This window comes from Chrysemys picta, chromosome 12 (genome assembly GCF_011386835.1).
Source record: "Chrysemys picta bellii isolate R12L10 chromosome 12, ASM1138683v2, whole genome shotgun sequence".
Taxonomy (NCBI): domain Eukaryota; kingdom Metazoa; phylum Chordata; order Testudines; family Emydidae; genus Chrysemys; species Chrysemys picta.
In genome coordinates, this window is record NC_088802.1 from 14,545,723 (window position 1) to 14,569,766 (window position 24,044).

Here is a 24,044-nt window from a genome sequence, read left to right on the forward strand (position 1 = left end):
GGCATAATTTGCATTGACAAATCTCTGCAGTGTAGACAGGGCCTAACACACCTCCCAAGGATCTGTCTAGCAGCTGGAAGAAAGTATAAAAGAAGGAGAGTGACATCATCACTTGGCATCTTCCCCCTTCCCCCTCTCAACGCCTGGAAGAATATCTGAAATACAAAGACTTTGAACTGGGAAAGTTTGGTCCCAGGCTGGCCTGGAATCCTGTCTGTGTTTTAAGGAATTGTAACCTGCTTGTACCATCTGTTAGGGTGAGACAGTGCTTCATCCAAAACTTGCTTAGTCTATTAAAGTCTGAATTTAGATGCATTTCTATTTTTATTTCTTAGGTAACCAACTTTGATCTGTATGCCTGCTACTTATCACTTAAAAGCTATCTTTCAGTAGGTAATCAATCCGTTTTACATTTTACCTAAAACAGTGTGTGTTTGGTTGAAGTGCTTGGGGGAATCTCAGCTCAGATTACAAAGGTTGGTGCCTGTCCACTTTCCTATGAAGAAGTGGTGAAGAAGTAAGTAATGAATTTACACAGGCCAGGCTTCTGACCGTGCAAGGCAGTATAATTCTGGGGTGTAAGGCAGGGGAGCTGGGGGGGAATTGGCTGGAGCCTCCCTATTGATGGTTCATGAGTGGCTGGGAGATCATTCATGTAACACAGCTGGGTGTGTCTCTGCCTGTGAGTGGCTGTGTATGTGCACTGCCTGTCAAGGCTTGTAGCTTGACACCAGCATCACAGCGTGAAAGGCAGCCCCAGTTGGTGGGTTTGGAGGGCTCAGTGGTCCCACAGTCCAGGTTGAGCTGTGAGGACCCGTCACACCCACTTCCTCCTCTCAGGTGAGCCCTCAACCTCTCTTCCCTCTCCTGTCACCATTCGCATTTATCCCCATCTGTCTAATCCCCCATCCCTTGATTCAGAACTAAACCCCTCTTCCCCATGACGCCTACTCCTCTGCCCCCAACACCCCTCTTCATCCCAGCCAGCAGGCACACGTGTATTTTTTGTCTTACATTCAACTCAATTCACCTCTATGTTTTCATAATTATCGACAGTGGTGAATACAGGGGTTCCAGGATGCTGCTTTGAGGTACAGGGGCCTTACATTCAACTCAATGGATTTCACCTCTCTGTCTGTAACACAATAATGGTTCAATGCTGCATCTGATCAATACCAACGCTTCAGCGAATGTTCTAGCCATCAGCGGGCAGAACTGCACTGATTGTGTCAGAAATCTGGAAGTGGGAAACAGGAGATACTTGGGGCCCCTGGCACTGGGTAGGATGGGGGCAAATGGGGGACCTTGATGAAAGAGTTGGGGGTAACTGCACCTTTATTCCCCTCTATGGTCTATTGAGAAGCCACCTACAGCAATGGGAGGGACAATAACTCCTCATGGGGAAGCCCCAGCCCCAGCCCCAGCCCCAGCCCCAGCCAGTTTGGTTCTGGTGAACAGGGCAGGGATTTTGCAGGAGGACTCCACACGCCCTGCTGTGACGTGGACGGTATTTACACCTGTTGGTGAAAGTCTCCTTCTAACTCCTCCCGTCCCAGCTGCGAGTGATGCAGACTCAGCAGAAAATCGGCCCACAGTTCAAAATCGAGGCAGACTGGGCAGGTGAGAGCCTCCTAGAGACCGAGTGGGGGTGGGGATGGGGGCTGCAGCAGCCAGGGCACCTTGGAGAGGAACAAGGAGGGGAAATTCAGTCTCATTCATTCATTTCACAACAATGGGCCTCACCTTATTGAACTAGCTACAGGCAGAACAGCCAAAGTCTCTGAGCCCTGGCACTTTAGGGCCTGTGCACAATTGATTCTGCTTCCCCCAGGATCTCTCCTTAGACTCTCTCCTGTTGCACTGGGTGTTCCAGTGTGACTCACCAGGGGCTCTTGCTTAGGGGACCTGGCCTTGCAGAGACCCGTCACCAGCAGGGGCAGCTCCTCCTTGGGGGAGGGTGGAGTGAAGTCCCAGCAGGAATGTAACTGCTATGCAGTGCAGCTGATATACTGTTGGGGGCAGCACTACCTGATGCCAACCGGAGAATCCTGGAGGCTGCAATACACCAGGCTGCTACGGATGCTTGTGCCTCACTCAGCCTGCAGGCAGCACAGTGAGAGGCCCAGAGCAGGGCACAGAGGTGGCTGTGGAGTTGTTTCAGCTCATGTGCACTGTGAGGTCTCGGGGGGCTTGGTGATGCAGGGTTCCCAGAGGCAACATGGAATAATGGGGTTGCCCAGTGGGGATGTTTGGGGGGTTCTCAGCTCCTGCGGGAGTTTGTCCCATAGCCTGGGAGTGGCTCCTCAGCAGCCTGGCAGATCCCAATCAGCAGCTCTGTGAGTGCAGGGACCCCACTCCTGCTCCATGGCTTTGACTCCATCCTGGGCTTCCCCTCCACAGCACCTTCCCAGCACATGTCCCTGGTCTGCACTGACCTTTCTGCTGCTGGCCTCCCACTGGGGCCATGGGAAATGGCAGGGAAGGGGCCAGCACAACCCGCTCTGTCCCTGCATGGTCCCAATTCCCAATTCTGCTCATTGTCAGGCAGCCAGGCCAGGAATTAAAGCCAGGAAACCAAGAATAAAGTAACATGGATCCCAATGACATCTCTATTGGGTCTGTGAAATGACGGGGTTAATGTCACATCCAGCAGCAGCATCTCAGCACACAAGTGGGATACAGAGAAACACAAAGGAAAGTGAATGTCTGTGAGGATCTCATGACTCCCATAGTGTGTGTGGGCTGCTAAATCACCCGTGGCACTAGGTGTGTGCGATGAAGCCCTTTTAACACTGCACAGCCAACCTGCTTCCAGCCTCCCCTGTCTGACCTCAGCACAACACTCGCCCAGCTCAGGCTCACCAGCTCCCTCCCCACAGACGGCACCGAGGGCGGGAGCTGCTGGGTACGGAGCAGAGCAAGGAGGGGTTAGGGGTTCTGGTTGTACAGGAAGGTGCCCAGGTGAAGGACGTGGAGTTGGGGAGGAGCCGTGTGGTCAGGTGAACACGTGGCGAGAATGGGAAACAAGCTGCCTGGGCTCCTTCCTGTGAGCGGGTCCCATTTACCCAGCCTGGGCCCATCACTCACACAGCCCTGGGGCTGGGCTCTCACTCCCCTTCCCCTGGCCCAGCCACCGAATCCCCTTCCCCAGCTCACTCCACCCCTCATTGCACTGGGACCAGCTCCCCCACACGGCTGAGTCTGTAGCGCAGAGCATCCCGTACAGCAGGGCCCCGGCGCTCTCACTCCTGCCTCCGCGCTGGCCCCTGTGGCTGTTTCACTCCCCTCCTTGGGCAGAGACTCCCCCAGGGCAGGAAATGCCGAGAGGTTCCCATCTCGGAGTCAGATAACACAGTGAATGGCCCTGAGAGGACCTGGGAATTCCCCAAGTCCCCTCCCCCTATTGCGCAGACACAGCCCTGCCAGGTAACACTGAGTGGGGCCCTATCAGTGCAGATAAAGGTCTCTCTTGTGCTGGTCACTGTGTGTAACAGGGATGTAAACCTCCTCTGACAATTTAATGGTTTATTTTGTTAAGATAAATATTTTGGATTTCTTGAAATTCCACAGCTGAAATACAAATGACGTTATTTAGAGAAGATAAACTTCAATATAGATTTGAGGGAAGAATCAAAAAATAAATGTAAATAATTCCATTTCTAAAAACACATTTAGATGCTTGTTTTTGAAATACTGTTGAAATGTAAATTAAAATGTTCTTGTATTTACACCTTGTTACAATACTTTTTTCTAAATTAGAATAAACTTTTTTCTTTCATATTTTACATTGAGCTTTCACAGGAGTAGAAAATTCTGATGGGTAAATGACCCCATCCACCCCCATCTGCTACCCCTGGGGCAGGGGACAGGGAAGGTGAGGGCTGGGGGTTGCCAGGTGTCCGATTTTCGACTGGAACCTCCAGTTGAAAAGGGAAAGTGGCAGCGTCTGGTCAGCACAGAAAGTCCAGTTGCTGCAGTAACTGGCCCCCACCACTTGGGGCGGGAAGAGCAGCAGGGCTGGGAGGGGACAGTCTGTGCCGCGGGGTCACTGTCAGGGACAGAGATTCCCTCCGGCCTGAGCTGGGACCGGGCAGATTATCAGGGGAGCCGCGTTTGTACCCCCAGTGTTGTAACCAGGACTGAAATAAGGGCAGAGCGTCCCGGAGAAGGTGTCAGTGAAAGTGAAGAGATGGGACCTGTCAGTCACATTGTAAAACGAGACCTCGCCCGCCTCATAGTCCAGGAAAATCCCCACCCGGCTGGGCCTGACGCTCACGGGGAGGGGGGTCAGGGGGGAGGTGAAGGCCTCGTATTCCCCACCCTTCAGCCCCACGGCCCAGTATCCATTCCTAGGTGTGGGTCTGACCTTCCCCTTCCTGCTCACAGATTCCCTACAAACCCCCAGGTCCCACTCAGTCTTGTCTCCCACCTCCACCTCCCAGTAACGCCTCCCGCCCACAAACCCCTCAGCGCCCAGGACATAGACACAAGGATCAAATCTCTTAGGATTGTAGGGCAGAACCCGGCGTTTGTCTCCGTGTCTCACACGTTTCCGATCCTCAGACAGGACGAGGTCGGGATTTGCCGTGTTTGGATCCAGCGTCACGTCCACTGGGGAGAGAGTCAGAGAGTCAGGGCCGGGGGCAGGGGCTGGTCACTGGGATCAAAGGGAAATTAACCTGCATCCTGTTAATCAACAGAGGGGAGTGTGGTTGTTGCCTGAGGGGAGTCAGGGCTCATCTGCCTGTGAGGAGACCATGAGGGGAAAGGGCAGGAGGAGCGGGCGGGGGGGAGGGTGAGAAGCTGTCACTGGAGGCGGGGGAGGGGACAAGTAGATGCTGGGAGAGGAAAGGGGAGGGGGAGGTGACAGGAGCAGAGGGGATGGAGGGAGGGGTAGAGGGGAGGGGCGGGCACAAGGGCAATGGGGGGGGGCAGAGTAGCAGGCACCAGGAGGGCAGAGGGGGGTGAAGGAAAGGGCAGGTTCCAGGGGGCTGCAGGGGGTGGGGGGAGGTGGGGGCTCCAGGGGAGGAGAAGGGAACAGACCCCAGGGGACTGTGGAGAGTGAGGGGAGTGGGGGGGTACCAGGGGGATGGAGGCGGGTGAAGGGACGAGCAGATTCCAGGGGGGTGAGGGGAGAGGTGGGAACAGGGGAGAAGGGGACAGACCCCAGGGGGCACAGGAAAGCAAGGGAAGGGGCGGGCACCAGGGGCAGAGGGGTGTGAGGGAATGGGGGGGAGCTCCAATGGGGCAGGGGGAATCAAGGGGAGGGACAGATGCCAGGGGATGGGGGGGATGAGGAGTGGGGCAGGTGCCAGGACCAAGGGGAGGGAGCAAATGGGCAGGCTCCAAGGGGACAGAGTGAGGCAGAAGCCTGGGGGCAGAGGGGCTGGCTATGGCAGGGACAGTGTCACCAGTAGGTGGAAGAGGGCAAGAGGAGGAGGGGCAGGTACCAGGGGGCTGCGTGGGGTGAGGAGAGGAGCATGTGCTGAGGGCAGAGTGGGGTGATGGGAGGGTCGGGCACTGGAGGGGGTACTAAGTAGGATGACAAGGGGCAGGTACCAGGGCTGTACAGCACGAGTGAGGGGTAAGATTGGTGCCAAGGGAAAGAGAGAGACAAGGAGAGGGGTGGGCACCAGTAGTCCAAAGGAGGGAGGTCAGGAGAGGGGGCAGGCACTGGGGGGACAGAGAGGGGAGAGGGAAGGTGCTTGCACCAGGGGACACAGGGGGGGAACAGAGAGGCAGGTGCTAGGGAGGCAGAGGGAGAGTAGAAGAAGGGGCTGGCACCAGGGGAAAAGGAGGGGGCAGGGGGAGACACAGGTGAGAAGGGGACAAAGAGGGGTGGGGGTAGGGCAGGTGCCAGAGGGGTATGGTGGGCAAAGAGTGGGGGGAGCCCTGGGGGCAACAGGGCAGTGAGGGAAAGGGCAGTTATCAAGGGGGAAGGGGGCATGAAGGGTGGGTGCCAGGAGGACAGAGGCGGGAGGGAAGGGGTAGTCACCAGGAGGGATGGGGAGGATTGAGCAGAGGGGCAGATGGAAGGAGGGGAGAGGGGCAGGCACCAGGTGGCAGAGTGGGGGCAAGGGAACAGATGAGCACAGGGAGGCAGAGAGAGCAGGGTGGAGAAGGGCAGGCCCTAGGGGAGCAGAGGGGTGTGGAGATGTGGGCACCAGAGGGGCAGAGGGAGCATGAGGGGAGAGGCGGGACCCAGAGGTTAGGAGAGGCTGAGGGGAGCGGTGGGCACCAGTGGGGTAGAGATGGGGTGAGGGGAAGGGCAGAGACCAGGAATCCAAAAGGGGCACAAGGGAAGGGACTTGCATCAGGCAGTCAGAGGGGGCATAGGAAAGGGCAGGCACGATGGAGGCAGATGGTGGCAATGGTAGAGATGGACCTCAGGAGGGCAGAGGAGGAATGAACAGAGGGGCTGGCACGAAGGGATTGGCGGGGTGAGAGGACCAGGTGTCAGGGAGACAAAGGGCGAGGGGAGGGAAAGGGGAAGAACTAAGTGGAAGGTTGTGGGTGTTTGTGTGTGCAAGGGAAGGGGCAGGCCTCAGGGCATGGGAGGATAAGGGAAGCGGCTTGTGATGAGGGTAAAGGTAGGGGCTGTGTGGGAGAAGGAAGGGGCAAGCACCGGATGACAAAGTGGGGAAGAGACAAATGAGTTGGGGACAGTGGTGGGGTGTGGGATGGGGAAGGCACCAGGGGCAAATGGGCAGGGGGTGAGGGAAGGTGTGGTCTTCAGTGGGAGGGATGGCATGGAAAAGGGTGGATGCCAGGGGGCTAGAGGGGTACAAAGAGAGGTGTGAAAGCTGGGGGGCACAGGAGGGAGAACAGATGGGGAGGCAGCAATGGGGCAGGGGGAGGGGCAAGTGCCAGGGGGACAGTGGTGTGGCATGGAATGGGGCAAGCAACAGCACCAACAAGTGGAAAGAGGAGGGGCAGGTATTGGGGGTAGAGGAGGGGCAGGGGAAGTGGTGGGCACCAGAAGGGCAGGGGAAGGGGCAAGTTCCGAGAGACCGAAGAGGGAAAAGGAAGGGGCAGACAAAAGGAAGGAAGGGGGTGGGGGAGGAGTGTGTGCCAGGAGAGAGGGGGTGAATGGAGGGGTGGGCACAAGAAAGACAGGGGGTGGGGCAAGTCATGGGTGATTGGGGAAGAGGGGCGTGAGGAAAGCGGGGTCAGTGGGGCAGAAGGGGTAGGCACCAGGGATGAGAGAAGTGAGGGGAGGGGTAGGTGTCAGGGGCCATGGGGAGTGAGGGAAGGGGTTGGCACCAGGTGGGTGCGGGAGGTAAGGGAAAGGGCAGGTGCCAGGGGGATTGAGAGGGTTGAGCAGAAGGGCAGACTAAGGGAGGCCAATGGAGGGAGGGACAGGCACCAGGGGGCAGAGTAGGGGGGGCAACAGGAGGGGTGGGCACCAGGGGGCAGAGAGGGGCAAGGAGAGAGGCAGGGCAGATAGGTAGAGGGAGGTGTTAGGAGAGGGAATCGAGGAGGGGCAGGAGCCAGAAGGTCAGAGGAGGGGTGGGCACAGGGGGGTGAGGGAAGGAGTGGGTGCCAGGGGTCAGAGAGGGCTGAGGGGAGGAGAATGGTAGGAATCAGGACAGCAGAGGAGGGTGAGCGGTGGGGTGGCACCAGGGGAGAAGATGGGCAGCAGGGGGGAAAGGGCAGAGGAGGATGCCAGGTGGTAGAAGGGGGGTGAAGTGATGGATGGGCTCCAGGATGCAGAGGCTGTTTGGGGACGAGGGGCAGGTGCCAGGACGGCAGGGGGCAAAGGGGGAATCCAATGGGGGCAGAGATGGGTGGAGGGCAGGGGTACGAGTCAGGGAGGCAAAGCGGGAGCAGAGGGGCCTAGGGGAGCAGAAAGGGGGTGAGAAGAAGGGGAGGTGCGAAGGGAAGAAGTGAGGATAGAGGCAGGGGCCAGGTGGGCACAGGATTGAGGAAAGGGTACGGGAGGGGCAGGAGCCAGAGAAGGGTGAGGGAGAGGCAGGCCCCAGGGAGTCTCTGTTGCTTTCGGGCCATGTGTGGTTGGTTTGTCGCTAAGATCAGGTCTGTGCCGTCCCTACACACACTGGCCGGGCAGTCCGGGACAATCGGGAGGGGAGGGGGCATTTTCCAACTTTCTGCCCCCTCCATCGGAGATAAGCTGCACCGGGTGCTGCGCAGCGCATCTGCACTAGGGGTTTGCACTGGTGCAGCTTTATCGGTGAAAGAAAACCCCGGCAGACACGACCTGCAACATTGCTGTGTCTCCTCCCGTAACCCCTTCCATCACTGGAGTTATGGATCAATAATTACAGGGTCACTGGAGCAGGGGAGCTGGACTCTGGGCTCCCAGGTGGGGGCCTGGCCCGGCTACCTGGGCTGCAGAGTCATTCTCACTTCCACGCTCTGGCCCAGGGCCCATGGCAGTGTTTAGAAACAGGGGAATGCCATTAGCAGGAGAGATTGTGGGAGCCCCACATCGGACACACGGAGCCCAGCAGTTCCAGCCCTTATCTGAGGTGGGGAGACCCACATTCCAATTCCTGCCCCACATTCTAATTCCTCCCAGCTGAGGGCCCAACCACTGGGCTAAAGGCTAAAAGGGAAGTGCTGGCACTTTTGTTTGTTCATTGAAACTATTCAGCAAACTCAACATGGATTCAATCAACCCAAAACATTTCATCCAGCTCCACTTCAAACCTGTCAGAGCAACTTAGGAGCCCAAATCCTAGTGACTCACAGTGAGTGACTGTCGATATCCCCAGAAACTTACGGGCAGGCCAGGCTCAGGACATCAGCAATGAAACTCCAGAACTGCTGTTAAATTTGCCCTTGGTAGAAAAATTCCCCCTGCACCCCTGATCTCACCCCACAAACTCAGGGTGAAAATGGAGACTTGGTTCCATCCTGAACTCTCTGCCCAGAGTGATTTGTTCCATGGACGCTGCGAGCAGCACAGACCCCCTGCGGATGCACCTGAACATCTCACAGAGCAGATATTGGTCACATTGCCTCAGACTTCTCCATGTAACTACTTCCCTCCGCCACCTGCCTCTCTCTTATTAGCCAGCCCTGGGTCAGACACTTTGGGAACTTTCACACCCAGACCCTGGAGACACTTTGGGTTTGTCTACACAGCCTGCAGCAGTGAGTCCCAGAGCCAGGTCAACAGATTCAGGCTTGCAGGGCTCCCTCTGTGGCGGTAAAAATAGCCACGTAGACGTTCAGGCTCAGACTGGAGCTCAGGCTCTGAAGCCCAGGATGGAGCCAGGTCTGCCCCTCCCAGCGCAAGCCGGGACATTGTCTGTGTCCACGTCCCCTTCACCCCCTTCCTGGGATGGGGAACAGCAGCCCCAGGGCCCCTCCCTTCACCCCCACAGGGCAGCAGAGCAAGAGCCCTCGGCCTCCTGGGCAGTGGGGCGCCCAGTACCAATTCCTGGGTCAGTGTGAAAGTGTCTCCACTCAGAGAGCTCTGTGCACCCAGCAAATGCACAGATGTGCCAGTGGGATGAGGGGGCGGGGCTGGTACTCACCCACTCCCACCCCAGAAGGAGAGGGGGCTTGGAGCAGTGTCAGTGAGTTCAGTGCTGGGGGTACGAGTGGGGTTTACACCCCGGCTGCTGGAGCTCTGTGTATCGAGGGTACGAGGACGTCACAGCGGCCGTGTGAGCCCCCCACTGTCCTGCCAACATGGCTCAGTTCTAACACCTGCTGGAACCTCTCCCTGGGGAGGAACCGTCCCTGGGGCCCATTCAGGCCTTGGCCTCCCTGCGGAGGTGGCCGGTGAGGATGCTGTTAATGTGAGTTACGATGTGAGCTCCTGTCTGCTGGGAACCGGACTCTTGAGTCTGGGCTGAGATCAGTGACTGGGGAGTGAAAGGCCCCAGCTGCCCTCCCTGTGCCCCTGAGCCAGCTGGTCCATTGTGACCCCTGAGCCGTTCAGTGCATTAACAGCGATGCTCACACTTGGTGACCCCCCCCCCCCAGTGCCCCAAGCAGGGCCCCGCACATATTACAGCTGTTACTGGGCATGGGGCCTGCCCCTGGGAGCTATAAGTACAGGATTCGGCCCACAGTAGAGCTAACAGTTAGTGACCACGGCCGCTCGGCATCCCCACCAGGGGCTGGGCTGGCACGTGGCTGGCTGACTGTACCTGGTTCATCAGGCTGTTACAATGCTCTGTGGACTGGACCCCCAAACAGTTCCCATGTAACTGGCCAGAGCACCCCCCTCCCTCCCAGCTCAGTGTGGTAGGATACCCCTGGGTTACTGGTGCTGCTCTGTGTGCGCCTGTCCCCTGGGCTCCTAACCTCTGCTGGCGCTGCCCAGTCTCCCAGCATGCACCAGGGCACACAGAGGTCAGGCAGCCAGCTGGGTGTGACTGTAAAACACAGCTCAGCACAGCTGTGAGACAGAAAAGCTGCTGTGTGGGCACCAGTAGCTGGGAGGAGCAGGGGGAGTGGCTGCTCCCCCACTGAGCACATTCTCAAAAGTGGCGCCTTAGTAGGGTGACCAGATCACTGACAGGAAATATGGGGGGGGGGGGGAAACCAAAAAGAAAAAAGCCGTTTTGCAGGTGCCGGGGGAATTAGCAGGCCCTGGCTGCGCCGCATCCCCGCCCCCCCTCAGGGCCCCGGGCACACACGGCATGTCCCACCGCCCCGTGGGGAAGGAGCCGCTGGAGCTAGAGGCGCAAGCCTGGAGGGAGTTGGTGGTGGCCTGCTTCCAGTTCCTGGAGCTGGTGAATAGGGGCACTGGGCGGGGAAGGGGGGCTGGCAAGGGGGCTGCTCCCCCAGGAGGGCGATGGGGGGGCTCAGCAGAGAGACAGGACGAGGGGGGAGGGGTGGACACTACCCCCCTACAGGGGTGAGGAGTCGGCCGGGGTCCACCCCGCGCCAATAAACTTTATATGGCCATTCGTGCGGCGGCCCCGAGCCGCTCTCCCCCACCGGGGTCCAGAGCCCCCCGTCGCCCTCCTGAGGGAGCAGCCCCCTTGCCAGCCCCCCTGCCCGCCCGGTGCCCCTACTCACCAGCTCCAGGAACTGGAAGCCAGCCACCACCCCCTCCCTCCAGACTTGCCGCCATTACAGCAACAAGCCTGGGAGGGAGGAGGAATGCCACGTGCTTGGGTAAGAGGCGGGGCCAGGGTGGGGATTTGGGGAGGGAGCCAATGAGGGAAGAAGGGATGGAGTCGGGGGGGGGTCCCTGGGCAGGACGCGGGACAAACAAGCAAATATCGGGACAGTCCCGATAAAATCAGGACGTCTGGTCACGCTACACCTTAGGCACCAACTCCCTGGGTGCTCTTTAGTACTTAGTGTATCTTTTTATATGGCTCTGCTTGCTTCTCATTCCTCTTTGGCCATAGAAGAGCTAATTGTGCATCAGCTATGTCCCATAGTATCCTCCTGTGATGGATTAGGGCTAGATCTGTACAATTTATGAATTCTTCTTAATATTGTGAAGCTGAGTATGCAAACCTGCTGTGTTATGAATGTCTCTCTACAAGTGGAGCCAGTACTGCTGACAGGCCCTGGAGCACATATGCACCCAACAGATGCATTAAGAAGGTGCTTACGACTTAATGACCCTATTCGGGTGTAAACATCTGGGATAATGAGTGAGCTGCATCCTTAGAAAACCAGTTTAGCTGACTCTAGGAGGGAGGGGGAGGGCAGGTAGGAGCATTGGAAAACTGTATCAGGAGGAGGACAAATAGGAATCATACAGGGACAGAAAGCACTGGGCAGGAAAGAGCAAGGTTACAGAAGCTAGGTAACGGGGCTCCAGCAAGAGAGGTCACTCAGCACCAGGGCTTGAATTGTGCCGGAACACTCCGGAACCCCATTCTAGCACGTTTTTGAGGAGCTGGAATGGCATTTGGGTACTGCCACTATCCACTTAGGTGGAACTGGAAGCATGTTCCAGTCCTTTTTTTTTTTTTTTAAAGGATGGAAGTGCATTTTTTTTCTTCGCTGCTTCACAGCGGGTGGGGCCTTTTTTTATGTGTTCGCGCCCCCTGCTCTTAGACCCTGGCTACGCCACTGGTGGGCACAGTTTGTTTTACTTGTGTCAGTGAGTTTCACAATCTGGTTATAAAAACATCTGCCTCTGCACCGGGGACAGGGCCTTCCTCACCCCAAATCCATGGAGACACTCAACAGCTCTTATCCCTTCAGAGTATTGTAGAAGGAAATTGCAGGTTAAAGACCTATATGAGCATGAAAACCCTGCTGTTGGGAGGGGAGATTTGAGCAGTTTAACGCCTATTAAGGTGAGCTGAGTTAATGTCTATCAGGCACGACTCAAATACTATACTGGGAAGGTGAAGCCGAGGGGAAACAGTCTCTCATTATTCAGCACTTTTCCAAAGCAAAGGAGCAGAGAGCGCTCAGGGGCTGGTGGGGTTTTGACAGATCTCATTTCAGCGGAGCTTACAGCACAGTTACCTGCATATTGTCGGGCTTTCTCCCAACCTGAAATCAAGCAAATAGGGAGCGATGAGAACTGCCCTGAACACAAACTTGCTGAATAAAAAACAATCTCTAACAACGTTTATGATGAGAGAAAAATATATTTCTGTATAACTGTCTATTAGCAAAAACACAAATTTATTTACCTGCATTTAGTAGGGCTTTTCTCCACTCTGAAACCAAACCCAGACAGAGAGATGAGACCTCCCCTGCACACAGACACTCCGAATACAAGACAATTCTGTAGCAAGGTTTATATTAGGAATAGAAGACAACTTACTGAGTTCACCCTGCAGTTTCTCTAAAAGTAAAGCAAAGAGAAACAAGTAAACATATGATAAAAGAAAAAGGAGGCTATTCAATAAGATCCCACACCACACAAACCAAACTGACTCTCAGTTCATAGTGAGAGCTCTGCGGGTCTATGAAACTTGTTGTAAAGTTTGAGATTCCCCCTCCCCCACCCATTGCAATGAACAAAGGGACCTTACCTTTCTCTGCACGATGTGCCCCTGCAAGTGGGTAACAGGAGAGATGAGTTACAAGGTAGAAGACTTATCTTCAATTATTGCAAACTCATAGGAATAATTTTTCTACTGGTAGAAAGTAGAACACTCACAGAGGCTCTCTGCCTACCTATTCCCAGCATTATACTGGGGACACAATTCCTAGTGCCGGTAAAACACTGAGTAAATGGCTGTCTCCTTTCCCTTCTGGCTGAGAGAAGTGAGGCCCCACACTGAACTCTATGGCATTTCTGTCTGTCTGCAATGAGATAACTTTTGAAAACCACGTCCCATCAGCTCCAGCATTTCAGGGCATGTTCTAGGCATCAGTGGGCAGAAGCCTCCTGATGTTGGTGAAAACCGGAGAACTGTAAAAGCCGGATTTCCACTAAACTCACCGTTCGATCCCTCAGGACACAGGGTGAGGCAGTGACCTCAGGGTTAGGGTTTAAGCTGTGGGTGAGGTTAGAGTTAGGGTCAGCAGGCCCCTCACCCCACTCCAGTCACCCCTGCCCCAGTTGGGCTTCTTGCCCCAGTGTCAGCCGGACACCCAGCTGGTCTCCTCACCCCCGTATTCCAGCCAGGCCGTCCTCATCTGCGCTCTGGTCTGAACTCTATTGATTTGGGTGGCAATCAGAAAAGCCTGATTTTAGTGGAAATTAGTTTTTTCCAGTTTTCTGCTTTTCACCAAGCTCGATAAGGTTATGGCAGAGTGGGGAGAAGAGGGACCCAGTTGAAAGGGGATAGAGAGGGGGAGGAGCCCAGCCAGGATTACTACTGGGCCTATGTAATCAACAAAATGTGCTCCCCTCTTGTTAAAGATTTGCCACATAATTACGCTCCGTGACCTAAACTCTCAGGGTGAGATTTTGTGCTCAGAACCTGCAGCCCAGGAGCATGTGAGGGCTCAGGCAACTTTAAGCCCTGCCTCATATCCTCCTGATCCCGGGCACTCTGGATGCCAAATCAACTCCCGCAGTAATGCAGAGCTTGTCTGCATGGGAAGGTTACACCAGTACAAGGTAAGGTGGCAATTTAAACCGCTCTTGTTACACCGGTATAACGCCCCATGTCAACACACACATTCCATAAGAAGAGTGAGTTTTTCTGGCTTAGTTTATGTAATATCAGAAACTGCTCCTTGCTGGCAGGGGAGCACCGCAAACTCGCAGAGGCGAGACATCAGGAGCTGCTGCTCTCCTGCCCTCCCCTTACGCAGCCCAGGCGGGGAAAGTGACCTGGGATGCAGGGAACCCTGACATCGCTCCTCGATCCCCCCCAACACACACAGCCCCTAGGGGTGTGCAGAGGAGCGGTGTTCAAGGGTGGGAGGGAGCAGCAATGCCAGATGCTCCGTGCATTCAGGTCACTTTTCCCGCATGGGTGCAGGAAGAGGGTGCAGGGGTTAGGGACAAAGGATGGGGGCAGGGGTTAGGAGCCAGGAGGTAGGGAGTGAAGGGATTAGGGACATGGGTGGCTGGGGTTGGGGTGGAGGGGGCACAGTGTGGGGGTTGGAGTGAAGGGGGAGCCCGTGGGGGCCAGGATCACTGGGGGGCACCCACGGGGAACATGGAAATGGGGGGAGCAGTGTGCCCATGGGGGTCAGGGGCACCAAAATACAAGTCCACCCAGGGCACCATTTTCCTTAAGGCCCAGCCCTTGCACTGTGGTCCCGCCCTGACACACCGCTCTTGTTCCCAGTCCCATTTCACATATGTCCCCTAGCAACTGCTTGCTTTGCTGGTGCCTAGAGCTGGCCCTGATGCTGACACACTCTCTGTCCCCTAAAACATACTGTCTCTCCCCCACCTCCATACACTCACACACTCTCTGTCACACACTCGGCCCACCCACCCTTCAGTTGAAAAGCAGCTGTAATAGGATGCCATGGAATAATGGGATTGGGAAACCTACATCATGTGACACTGTGCCTGCCCCATAATGCATTGCAAATCCTTCCCAAAGCACCCTGCGGCCAGTTGCACAGTGAGATAGCTACCACAATGCACTGCTCTCTTTGCCCTTGCAAGAGCTACTAATGTGGATGCGTTCCACCGTCACAAGGAGCACAGTGTGGACACGCAATGTAGATCAATCTCTGATAATTTTCATATGACTTTACATTGTACCTCTTCATATAACCTTGTGGTGGGTCTACCCACGTGTGACCTCTGTTTTCATGGAACTTTGTATCAAAGCCTCATTTAGAAACTTTGCATTGCCCTTGGTATAATATTATAGCCCCTAAGAATAGAATAAGATAGAAGAAAAATTTCTTTTTGCTAGCAGTAGAACAAGAGCTCTCTCCCCCCCCCCCCCACTCTTAATCAATTGCCCTATTGAATGAATAAGGTGTGAATGACCAAGGCATGGAAGGCAGCACCTCCAGACAGCCTCAACTGTTGGAGAGGGGCTGGGAGCCAGACCCAAGGACAATAAAACGTGTCAAGTGGGCTCATTAAAAACAAGCAGACATACCGGCGGCCTCGGGGGGGGGGGGGGGGGGGGGGGGGGGGGGGGGGGGGGGTGTTAGAAGCAAGCACCTTCTTTTGGAAACACCCTCTTTGCAGCATTGGGACAACACTCAAAAGAAAGCAGCACAAAGGACCAATGGACACAGATACAGAGTTTAAATCTGGTATAGATTTGCATAAGAGGAAAGCTGCTATAAAAGTGAGGTGTCTTGCAGAGAACCCCGGGTCTCGTCTTGTCAACATGGGAGCATCGATCCGGATCGGCAGAAGCCCGGCTCCACCCCCTCCCCCATCTAACTCACCTGGCCAGTGAAGTTAAGGGGAGCAACTAATTGGTAACAACAAGACGGAGTGTGTTTGTGTGTGTGTGTAAGTGTAAGTATAATATATTATATGCATATAATACAGTGTTAATAAATACATGTATTGCTAATAAATGTGGCGTTTTGCCTTATTCCCCCTAAAAAGATCCTGTGCAGTACTTTAAGTACAACAGCAACAGCGGTTTAATTCCAGCGCTTTAGTAAAAAAAGTGGTATAACTTGTTTAGCAGAAACTTGACAGTGTAGACAAACCCATAGATTGGCACTGTATTTGCCCTTTCCCAGTCTTCTGGAATCTCCCTCATCTTCCATGACTTTTCAAATATAATCACTAGTGGTTCAGATATCTCCACAGTCAGCTCCTTAAGTATTCTAGGATGCATTTCATCAGGTCCTGGTGACTTGAAGACATCTAATTTGTCCAAAAAAAGAAGAACAAGAGTACTTGTGGCACCTTAGAGACTAACAAATTTGTTAGTCTCTAAGGTGCCACAAGTACTCCTGTTCTTCTTTTTGCGGATACAGACTAACACGGCTGTTACTCTGAAACTTGTCATTATGCAAGGCACTGCATTTAGCCGTATGGAATGGAAATCCATCAACCTCATGAAAAAACTCGTACAGATACAGACAGACATCATCTTCCTTTCCAAATGCAAGCAGATGGACATCATACCAAAAGGACTAAAGGTAAAAAATCCATTACAATCTACATATCACACAGACTATGCTGAGAGACTGTGTCACACACTCTCAAAGAAACTGCGAAACCACCTGATCAGCATCCTATACAGCAAACAGGGAAAGATTAAGAAAATTTGTTAGTCTCTAAGGTGCCACAAGTACACCTGTTCTTCTTTTTGCGGATACAGACTAACACGGCTGTTACTCTGTAATTTGTCCAAGTAATTTTTAACTTGTTCTTTTCCCTATTTTACCCTCTTCTGATACTACCTCATTTTCCCTGGCATTCACTACACTAGACGTTCAATCACCACCAACCTTCTTGGTGAAAACGGAAACAAAGAAGTCATTAAGCACTTCTGCCATTTCCACATTTCTGTTATTATTCCCCCCGCTCCCCCACCATAAAGTAATGGGACACAGACTAAACCAGTTCACACCTGGTGCTGACAGAGTGTGTAGGTGACAGTTCTAAAGGTGCAACATCCAGTTCCAATTTTCACAAGTACAAAGCACAAGTAAACAGCACAGCTCCTCTCTGCTTATCTGAATTACCTGCTTCCGTCCGGACTGGGAAATCATTCTAACAGACATTTCCCCTTCCCAATTCTTCTGACACTGGTACATTTCTACATACAATTCACAGGACTTCAGGTGAGAAAACCTTCAGGGTGGGACTTTCACAGCTCCCTTGGGGATTTGCACATTCGGTGCCCATTACTTTAAACAAAAATAGGGCATTCAGCTCCCTTAGGCAGCTATGAGAACCCCAGCTCCCTATAAACACAGAGATCACTGAAGGACAATGTCTGCCTTTTGGGACTAAAGGAAAAAAACCTACATCTGAGCACTTATACTACAATGGAGAGTTCATTGCTCTGTTGCTGTAGCAGGATCTCAGGCTGAACAAATCTTAGGCTGTGTCTACACTGCCACTTTCAGCACTAAAACTTTAGTCATTCAAGGGTGTGAACCCTCCCCCCCCCCGCCCCGAGTGACAAAAGCTTTAGCAGTGAAAAGTGCCAGTGTGCTGCTCCCGGCGATAAAGCCACCACTGCTCGTTCGGGGTGGGGTTTTTTATGCTCCCAGCGATAAAGCGTGACTACACTGCCACGGCCGCAGTGTAGACATACCCTTAGGGTAGATAAGGTAACAGCTAACCCTTCCATTTGCACAGCCACTACTCTGCCCATCCACAGATTCTGCTCACCTGCATGGGGAGATGGGAGGTGGGGGGTTCATGCACAGACTGAAGGGCAGAATTGGGCCATAAGTTCCCCCTGCCCAGCTTTGCATTCTGGTTTTCCTGTAAGCAGCCGAGTTACATATGTCAGCGCTCCAAGCCCAGCAACCTGAGCCTCACAAGGTGTTTCAAACGGAGCCAGGCCAATCCCCAGGGAACAGTTCAGAATCACATTCGACTGGGATCCTTGAGTGAGATCTGAAGGGGTGAAACAACTTGGCGCTTCTTGGTTCAAACATGATCATAATTTATTCAGCTTCCTCTTCACCCTCAGCCTAGCTCCCATTGCCTGAAACTCCTCCAAACATTGAATCAAAGCCCCTTAATCCCTGTATCTTTACTTTTGGTTTTGTTTATATCTATCTATCTATTACCAAGTTCCCCCGTTTTGTTACTTCACCTTTCGCTCTGTGTTGCCTCCAGAAGCAGTAACTGGACAGGGGAATGAGAACAGCCAGGAGAGCCAGGATCACACCCAGAGCCACCATCCAGGGATTGACCCTCGGGAAAAACAGCTCTGCAAGAGAAAGTGCCATTGACTTGGGAGCAAACACGCACAGAATGAAGGCAGGACACAGTGACAGTGGTGATGCTGTGACTAGTTAAGAATCTCACAGGGTAATACACAGGGAGATGTGGCTGATTTGTGCTTTATTATTAAGCCAATCAAACCCAAGCGTTAGCCTGATTACTGAATATGGTTAATTAATGGGAGGGGGTGTGTTGAGGGAGGGGAGAGCGTAGGGTGCAGCTCCATTATGCTACACCATCCCCCACTGGCGTAAATTCAGGCATTCCCTAGGCTGCTCTAACTGATCCCAAGGCTGAAGCCAGTGCAGACTGGATCTCAGAATCAGAGAGTTGTGAGGAGCTTCCTGACACCCCTGTGCTCACTGGGGTTCAGCCACATGAAAGAATCTGGCCCAAAATATGTTAATATGGGATTTTAATAAAAACAAAACTGAGCCTGGAGATTCAGAGTAAAAATTCCCCCAGCGTCCTCTTTCCTGGGCCTTGGAGCAATGGCTGACTAAAGGGTTCTTGCTAAGTTATTAGTGCGGTGTATTGAAAACCATGTAAAAATTACAAGTTGATACTTGAAATCCTGAGGGGATTCCTGGTCCTGCTTGCAGGCTAGGGGGCTCTGTAGGGAGCATGCATCTGGGTCCTCTGCAGTCAGTCTGCAAAGAGCCAGCCTAGAGCAGGGTGGGTTTGGTTCTGCTTCTCTGCCTTAGGTAGCAGCCTGCTTTGTCTCTCTCTGTATTTGGCTGTAGCATGTTAGACTTCTGGATTCTTAGAAATAAAGCAGTGTGACATTGCAGCCTTTCAGGAAGAGTATTTATGTTTTGTTTCTAACTCTCTGTGTGTGCTGTGAACATAACAATCAGGTAATACTGGGCATATCATAGACTAACCAGCAATGCAGCACTATGAGACCTCAGACAAATAGTGCTTTACAAATACAACATTCTTATTGTTACAGTGATGAAATATTCATTCGATAGTAACCAAGTTATTTGGTAGATAATAATGCATAAAATCACAACCTTTTTTTCTAAAAATTAAGGTGCTCTTAAGTAAGATTTTGTTTCTGCATATTTTGGGCCTGAACTTTTATTGCTGGTATTTTCAGATGTAATCTAAGGAGCAACGCTCAGGCCATATTCAGGGCTCTATTGTGCCAGTCAGGAAAAATGACTTTATTACCCAGAATTTCATAAATATTTAGCACCCACAACTCTCACTGAGAACAAAGGAGAATTCCCTCCCCAAACCCCACAGAGAATTGTGATATTCACAGCGTGTGCGCGTATGCACACATATACACACACACACAATGTGAGATACAAGCATAAAAATAAATACTCCTGCTGGAAGGTTGCAGTGTATCATGACTTTATTTCTTAGAATCCAGAATCTGAATACACAAGAACCCCAGAATAGAGAGGGAGGCGTCTCCCTAAGGCAGCAGGCACAACTCACCCACCTTGCTCTACGGTGGCTCGTCTATAGGCACAGTTAGTGCGCGGCAGGCTGGGGTGTAAATCCACTGTGCACTGGCCTGCTGCACTTTAACTGGCTGTGTGCACCCTGCTGCACTGCACTAAAAGTTCCCTGGTGCACTTTGATCTGTTCCCGGTTTAAAGTGGGGTAGCTCAAAGCACAGCATGGAATTTTTAGTGCATGTATCAGGGTCCAGCCCAAGCTCGGACATCTATACCACAATTTAACAGGCCCTTAGCCTGAACCAGCTGGCCTGGGTCACCAGCGGGTTCTGAATTGCAGTGTAGACATATCCAAAGAGAATTGAGGTTATTCAGGAATTTACAAGACATGCTCAGCACATTGAAGGTTCAGGCCAATAAACAGGAGACACAATGATAAATAATCTCTGCTCATGTCTGCAGTGTCTCAATCTATCCATGTGCAGCACAGACGGGCACTGACCTGCTATGGAAATCGCTGACTCTCTCTCCTGGTTGAGTCGGGGGTTCCTGACACAGCAGGACACTTTCTGGTTCCACTCTTCAGTTATAACAATGGTAATCTCTGTTTGAAACAGGCCACTGGCCTCTGGGGATATTTTTTCAGAGTCTGATGGTAAGAGCTGCCCCTGGAGATCTCTCCACTGAGCCTCGGGTTGTGGGTACCATCCGGCTGATCGACACACAACCCGGATCCCTCCGTCCTGATGTCCCTCCACAGAGATGACAGGAGCAGAGCCCAAACCTACAGAAGAAATAAATGAACTTGTGATAATCCTACAGTGCCCAGTGTGAAAGTGAAATGAATTATATTAAAGAAATAGAATGAATTAAAGAATGCTGTATGTACCTTTAAGTAGAAATGAGAAATGCTGCAAGCCAGGGGGGCAGAAAAGCAGACATTAACTGCTTAACTTGCCACTTAAGGGCAATTGGTGAAGCATTAGTCTTAGATCGAAAAGAGTTAACAAGGAAGCAGGATATGCATATTGTGCTCCATGCATATTTTACAATTTTGCTCTCTCCCTTTGTTTAGTTCGCACCCTTTTATCTGTATAAATAAGACTGTTTGAATCTTGCATGGAGGCTCACATTATCTGAATGTATTAGCAGAGCGCTGTGCTAATAAAACAGAGTGGTCTGACAAACTATGAGTCCTGAGTCTAACTTTGACATTTTGCAGAGTTTCAGAGTAACAGCCGTGTTAGTCTGTATCCGCAAAAAGAAGAACAGGAGTACTTGTGGCACCTTAGAGACTAACAAATTTATTAGAGCATAAGCTTTCGTGGACTACAGCCCACTTCTTCGGATGCATCCGAAGAAGTGGGCTGTAGTCCACGAAAGCTTATGCTCTAATAAATTTGTTAGTCTCTAAGGTGCCACAAGTACTCCTGTTCTTCTTTTTTTGACATTTTGGAGGTTCCACCGAGATGGCAACCGTCTTCACTGGGGCTGTGTGATTCCTGACCGTTTTTGTAGGACGACCGTGGTAGCCGGCACCTGGGCATTTGGCCCGAGCGGTCCTCCTCCTGAACGGAAGGGTGCACGACCACAGTGAGGTCTACGCCATTGAACCTGTTGGTTCCCACTCTGTTCTGGTTGGGATCCCGGGATCTGACATCAGGAATCTGGTCAGGTAATTATTTCTGTGTTTTGTCCGGACTGAGGACTGTCCTGTCTCTGTGTCTATCTGTCCTCCTGTGGAGTGTTTGAGTCTGGGTGCCATCTCCGTCCGGGGATCGGCCGACCAAGGGGTTCCTGTCCCCGAGGTCTGAGTGAGTGAAATCTGCACAATCGCAGCCGCACCACACCTTGGGTAAAACCCTTGGTGTGAAAGCAAGGGCGATTGAGTCAGTAGCCTGTGGGCTCCTTTTGTGTGTTGCACCGGGCATCGCTCTGACGAACCCGAATTTCCTTCTTGTGTGATTGGTGTGTGTAAAGTCCTCCTGTATGGCTAAGCAGACATCTAAGTCGGGACAGTTCCCTAAAGGAACGCCGGCTCAGTTTTAGGAAGGGTCCGGACTCCTGTAAATTTCTGGAAAAATGGTCTAGGCTAACTCAGGGAGATCCCAAAACTCAGTGGCCACTGTTAAAACCTTGGAACAAGGACCGAGTGGACATCTTAAAAAAACAAACTCGGCCAGCCTAAAACTAAATTGGCTAAAGGAGAGGTTAATTGTTTCATGCAGTGGTGGGAAGAGGCAAATCGTAGGTGGACAAAATCAAAATTCGCCTCTCTCAAATATTCAAATAATAAATTAAAAGCTTTATTAAAAGACTCCTCTCCCACCACCAGACTGAGCGCTCCCCTTCACCCTGTTCTCTGACAAAAAAAAAACAACAACCCCGGATCGATCCCAACTCCCTTCATACTCCCCTCTCATTGTAAAAAGGATAAAATGCCCCTTGTTCTGTTCCCCTTCGTTGTCTGCCTCAGAAACTGATTCTTTAGTGTTCCATTACCAATTCAGCAAGGAGGGTGGGCTCCTCAACTAGCCCCCACCCTTCCTGGTCCCTTTCCTTAAGCATTTCTTTCAAAATTGTGAAATGACCACAATATCACTCACAAAAATGGTTCATTGGAAAAAGCGGGATTGGGCCCAGACAAGCAGGCAAGCAACAGATAAAGAAACTAAAAAAAAAAACAAAAAAAAAAACAGGTTGGAAGCCCTAAGGGCATAGTGTCAGGAGTAAGTGCAAGTATGAACCCCTAGAACAATACTTAAAATGGTGAAATCTGAGTTGATAAAGGTGTCATTTTGGGAAATAAACAAGTGATTTAAGGAAAGAGAGTGAAAAGTTAACTCTACAGAGGCTGGAGAGAATTACACAGTTAAACTTTGTGATCTAATTAAAATCATTTGATTATGGACAATTGAGTCAAATTTGCTAAAAGAACATGGGGGGGTTCTATTGGAACTTAACTGCCCCAAATGTATAAAGGTAATGTAATCTATGTACAGCTATGTAAAAACAAAAGCAGTGTAAGAGGGATGTTAAGGGAGAGAAAATGTGTATGTCTGTCTGTGGGAATATGTGAGGTTTGTAAAACTCCTGTTTTGTAAGTTTAAGATAAATTGGTTTTGTTTTGTTTATAATGCTACTAAAAATCCATTTGACTCTTTTAATTCAAAGTTGCAAAACTGACAGACCTTTTTGCCAGACACAGGTGATCAGAGTTGGTTGACTTTGAGATTTGGTATTTAACCCTTAAGGGGTAACTTGATTCTTTACAAAATTTAAATGTTTTCAAATAAAGACCAAGTCATGACTGCAGCAGGACAGTCAAAATCAGAAAAATAGGGAGAGATTCTGGATTCTGTTTGTTTGTTTGTTTTTGTAACAAAATAGCAAATGAAAGCTGTAGGAAAAGAATAAAGACAGTGGCCCTCTGAAGCAACAGCAGGGGTGAGGTGCACAAAACAAAAAGAAGCAATGTTAGAAACACTGAGCCTTAAAATGGCTCTGTGTAATCAGACTGTCACTTTGATAAGGGTACATAAAACTCTGTAAGAACAAAAGAAACAGTTACACCCTATGTAAAAATTAATATGGCTAATGTTTTAAAAGTTAAAGTATAGAAGGAATGTGCAGAAGTGTGCAGTGTATATTATAGAGGGGGTAAAAGAAATGCAAAAGAAACATGCTACTTAATTAAAATCCTATTAGGGCTCTAAAGGAGCCACAATAGACTGTGTTTTCTTTTTCAGATCTGTGTGTTTTGGAAGCAAGAGTTAAAAGTAATCAAAATTCTGGTAAAAGTTGATTGTGTTCCTTTTAAGACAGAGTCTCTGAGCTCTGCTAAGGGTTTTGAATCCAAAAGCCAAGCCTGTGATGATGCAAATTATCTAACTGATAAAGGAAGTGAGAGAACTGCCAGCACAAAGAAGTTGCAGATAAAGAACATACCTGGTCAGCAAACAAATTGTCTAAATAAAAGGCACAGTATAACAAGATACCTTTAATTAAAATAAATTTAATGTTAATAAGTACCCCTGTAACAATGTATAATGTGTATGATTTTTTGGGGAAAAAAGAAATCCTTTATGGTAATGATGCTTTTCAGCTGTTACCTGTGAACAAACTTAAAGCTTAATACAGCAGGAAAGACATTGTAACCTTGGTCTGCTGTAAAGGGAAAACTGAGGTACACCACCTCATGGATTTAATGACTGAACAGTGGGATAATTTCCCCATAACTCTTAAAAGATAGAAGCCATTAAAACCTGGCCTGCCTATAGAACAAAAACACAGGAAAATATAGAGGTAATTCCTCTTGTTTTGCCTGCAATCAGCAAGGGTATTTGTAAAAGAAAGGAATATTTTAAGCAATAATGAATGCCACCCCAAAAGGGGTAGAAAAAATGTTATTTTTGTCTTTCAGA

At 51.3% G+C, this 24,044-nt stretch overlaps 1 protein-coding gene across 2 annotated transcripts in view; it reads right to left on the reverse strand.

The window, feature by feature from the left end:
- Positions 1 to 3,551: 3,551 nt before the first annotated feature.
- The window catches only part of LOC101950965 (butyrophilin subfamily 1 member A1-like), a 36,612-nt gene continuing 16,119 nt past the window's right edge, over positions 3,552 to 24,044 (reverse strand). For both annotated transcript variants that reach the window (XM_065564999.1, XM_065564998.1), the window contains exons 4-10: positions 20,123 to 20,404; positions 18,075 to 18,191; positions 12,936 to 12,956; positions 12,725 to 12,745; positions 12,591 to 12,617; positions 12,421 to 12,447; positions 3,552 to 4,611 (exon numbers count right to left, since the gene is read on the reverse strand). In XM_065564999.1, the coding sequence (XP_065421071.1) occupies positions 4,052 to 4,611; positions 12,421 to 12,447; positions 12,591 to 12,617; positions 12,725 to 12,745; positions 12,936 to 12,956; positions 18,075 to 18,191; positions 20,123 to 20,404 (1,055 nt within the window). In that variant the 3' untranslated portion in view covers positions 3,552 to 4,051. The remainder of the gene's footprint in view (positions 4,612 to 12,420; positions 12,448 to 12,590; positions 12,618 to 12,724; positions 12,746 to 12,935; positions 12,957 to 18,074; positions 18,192 to 20,122; positions 20,405 to 24,044) is intronic.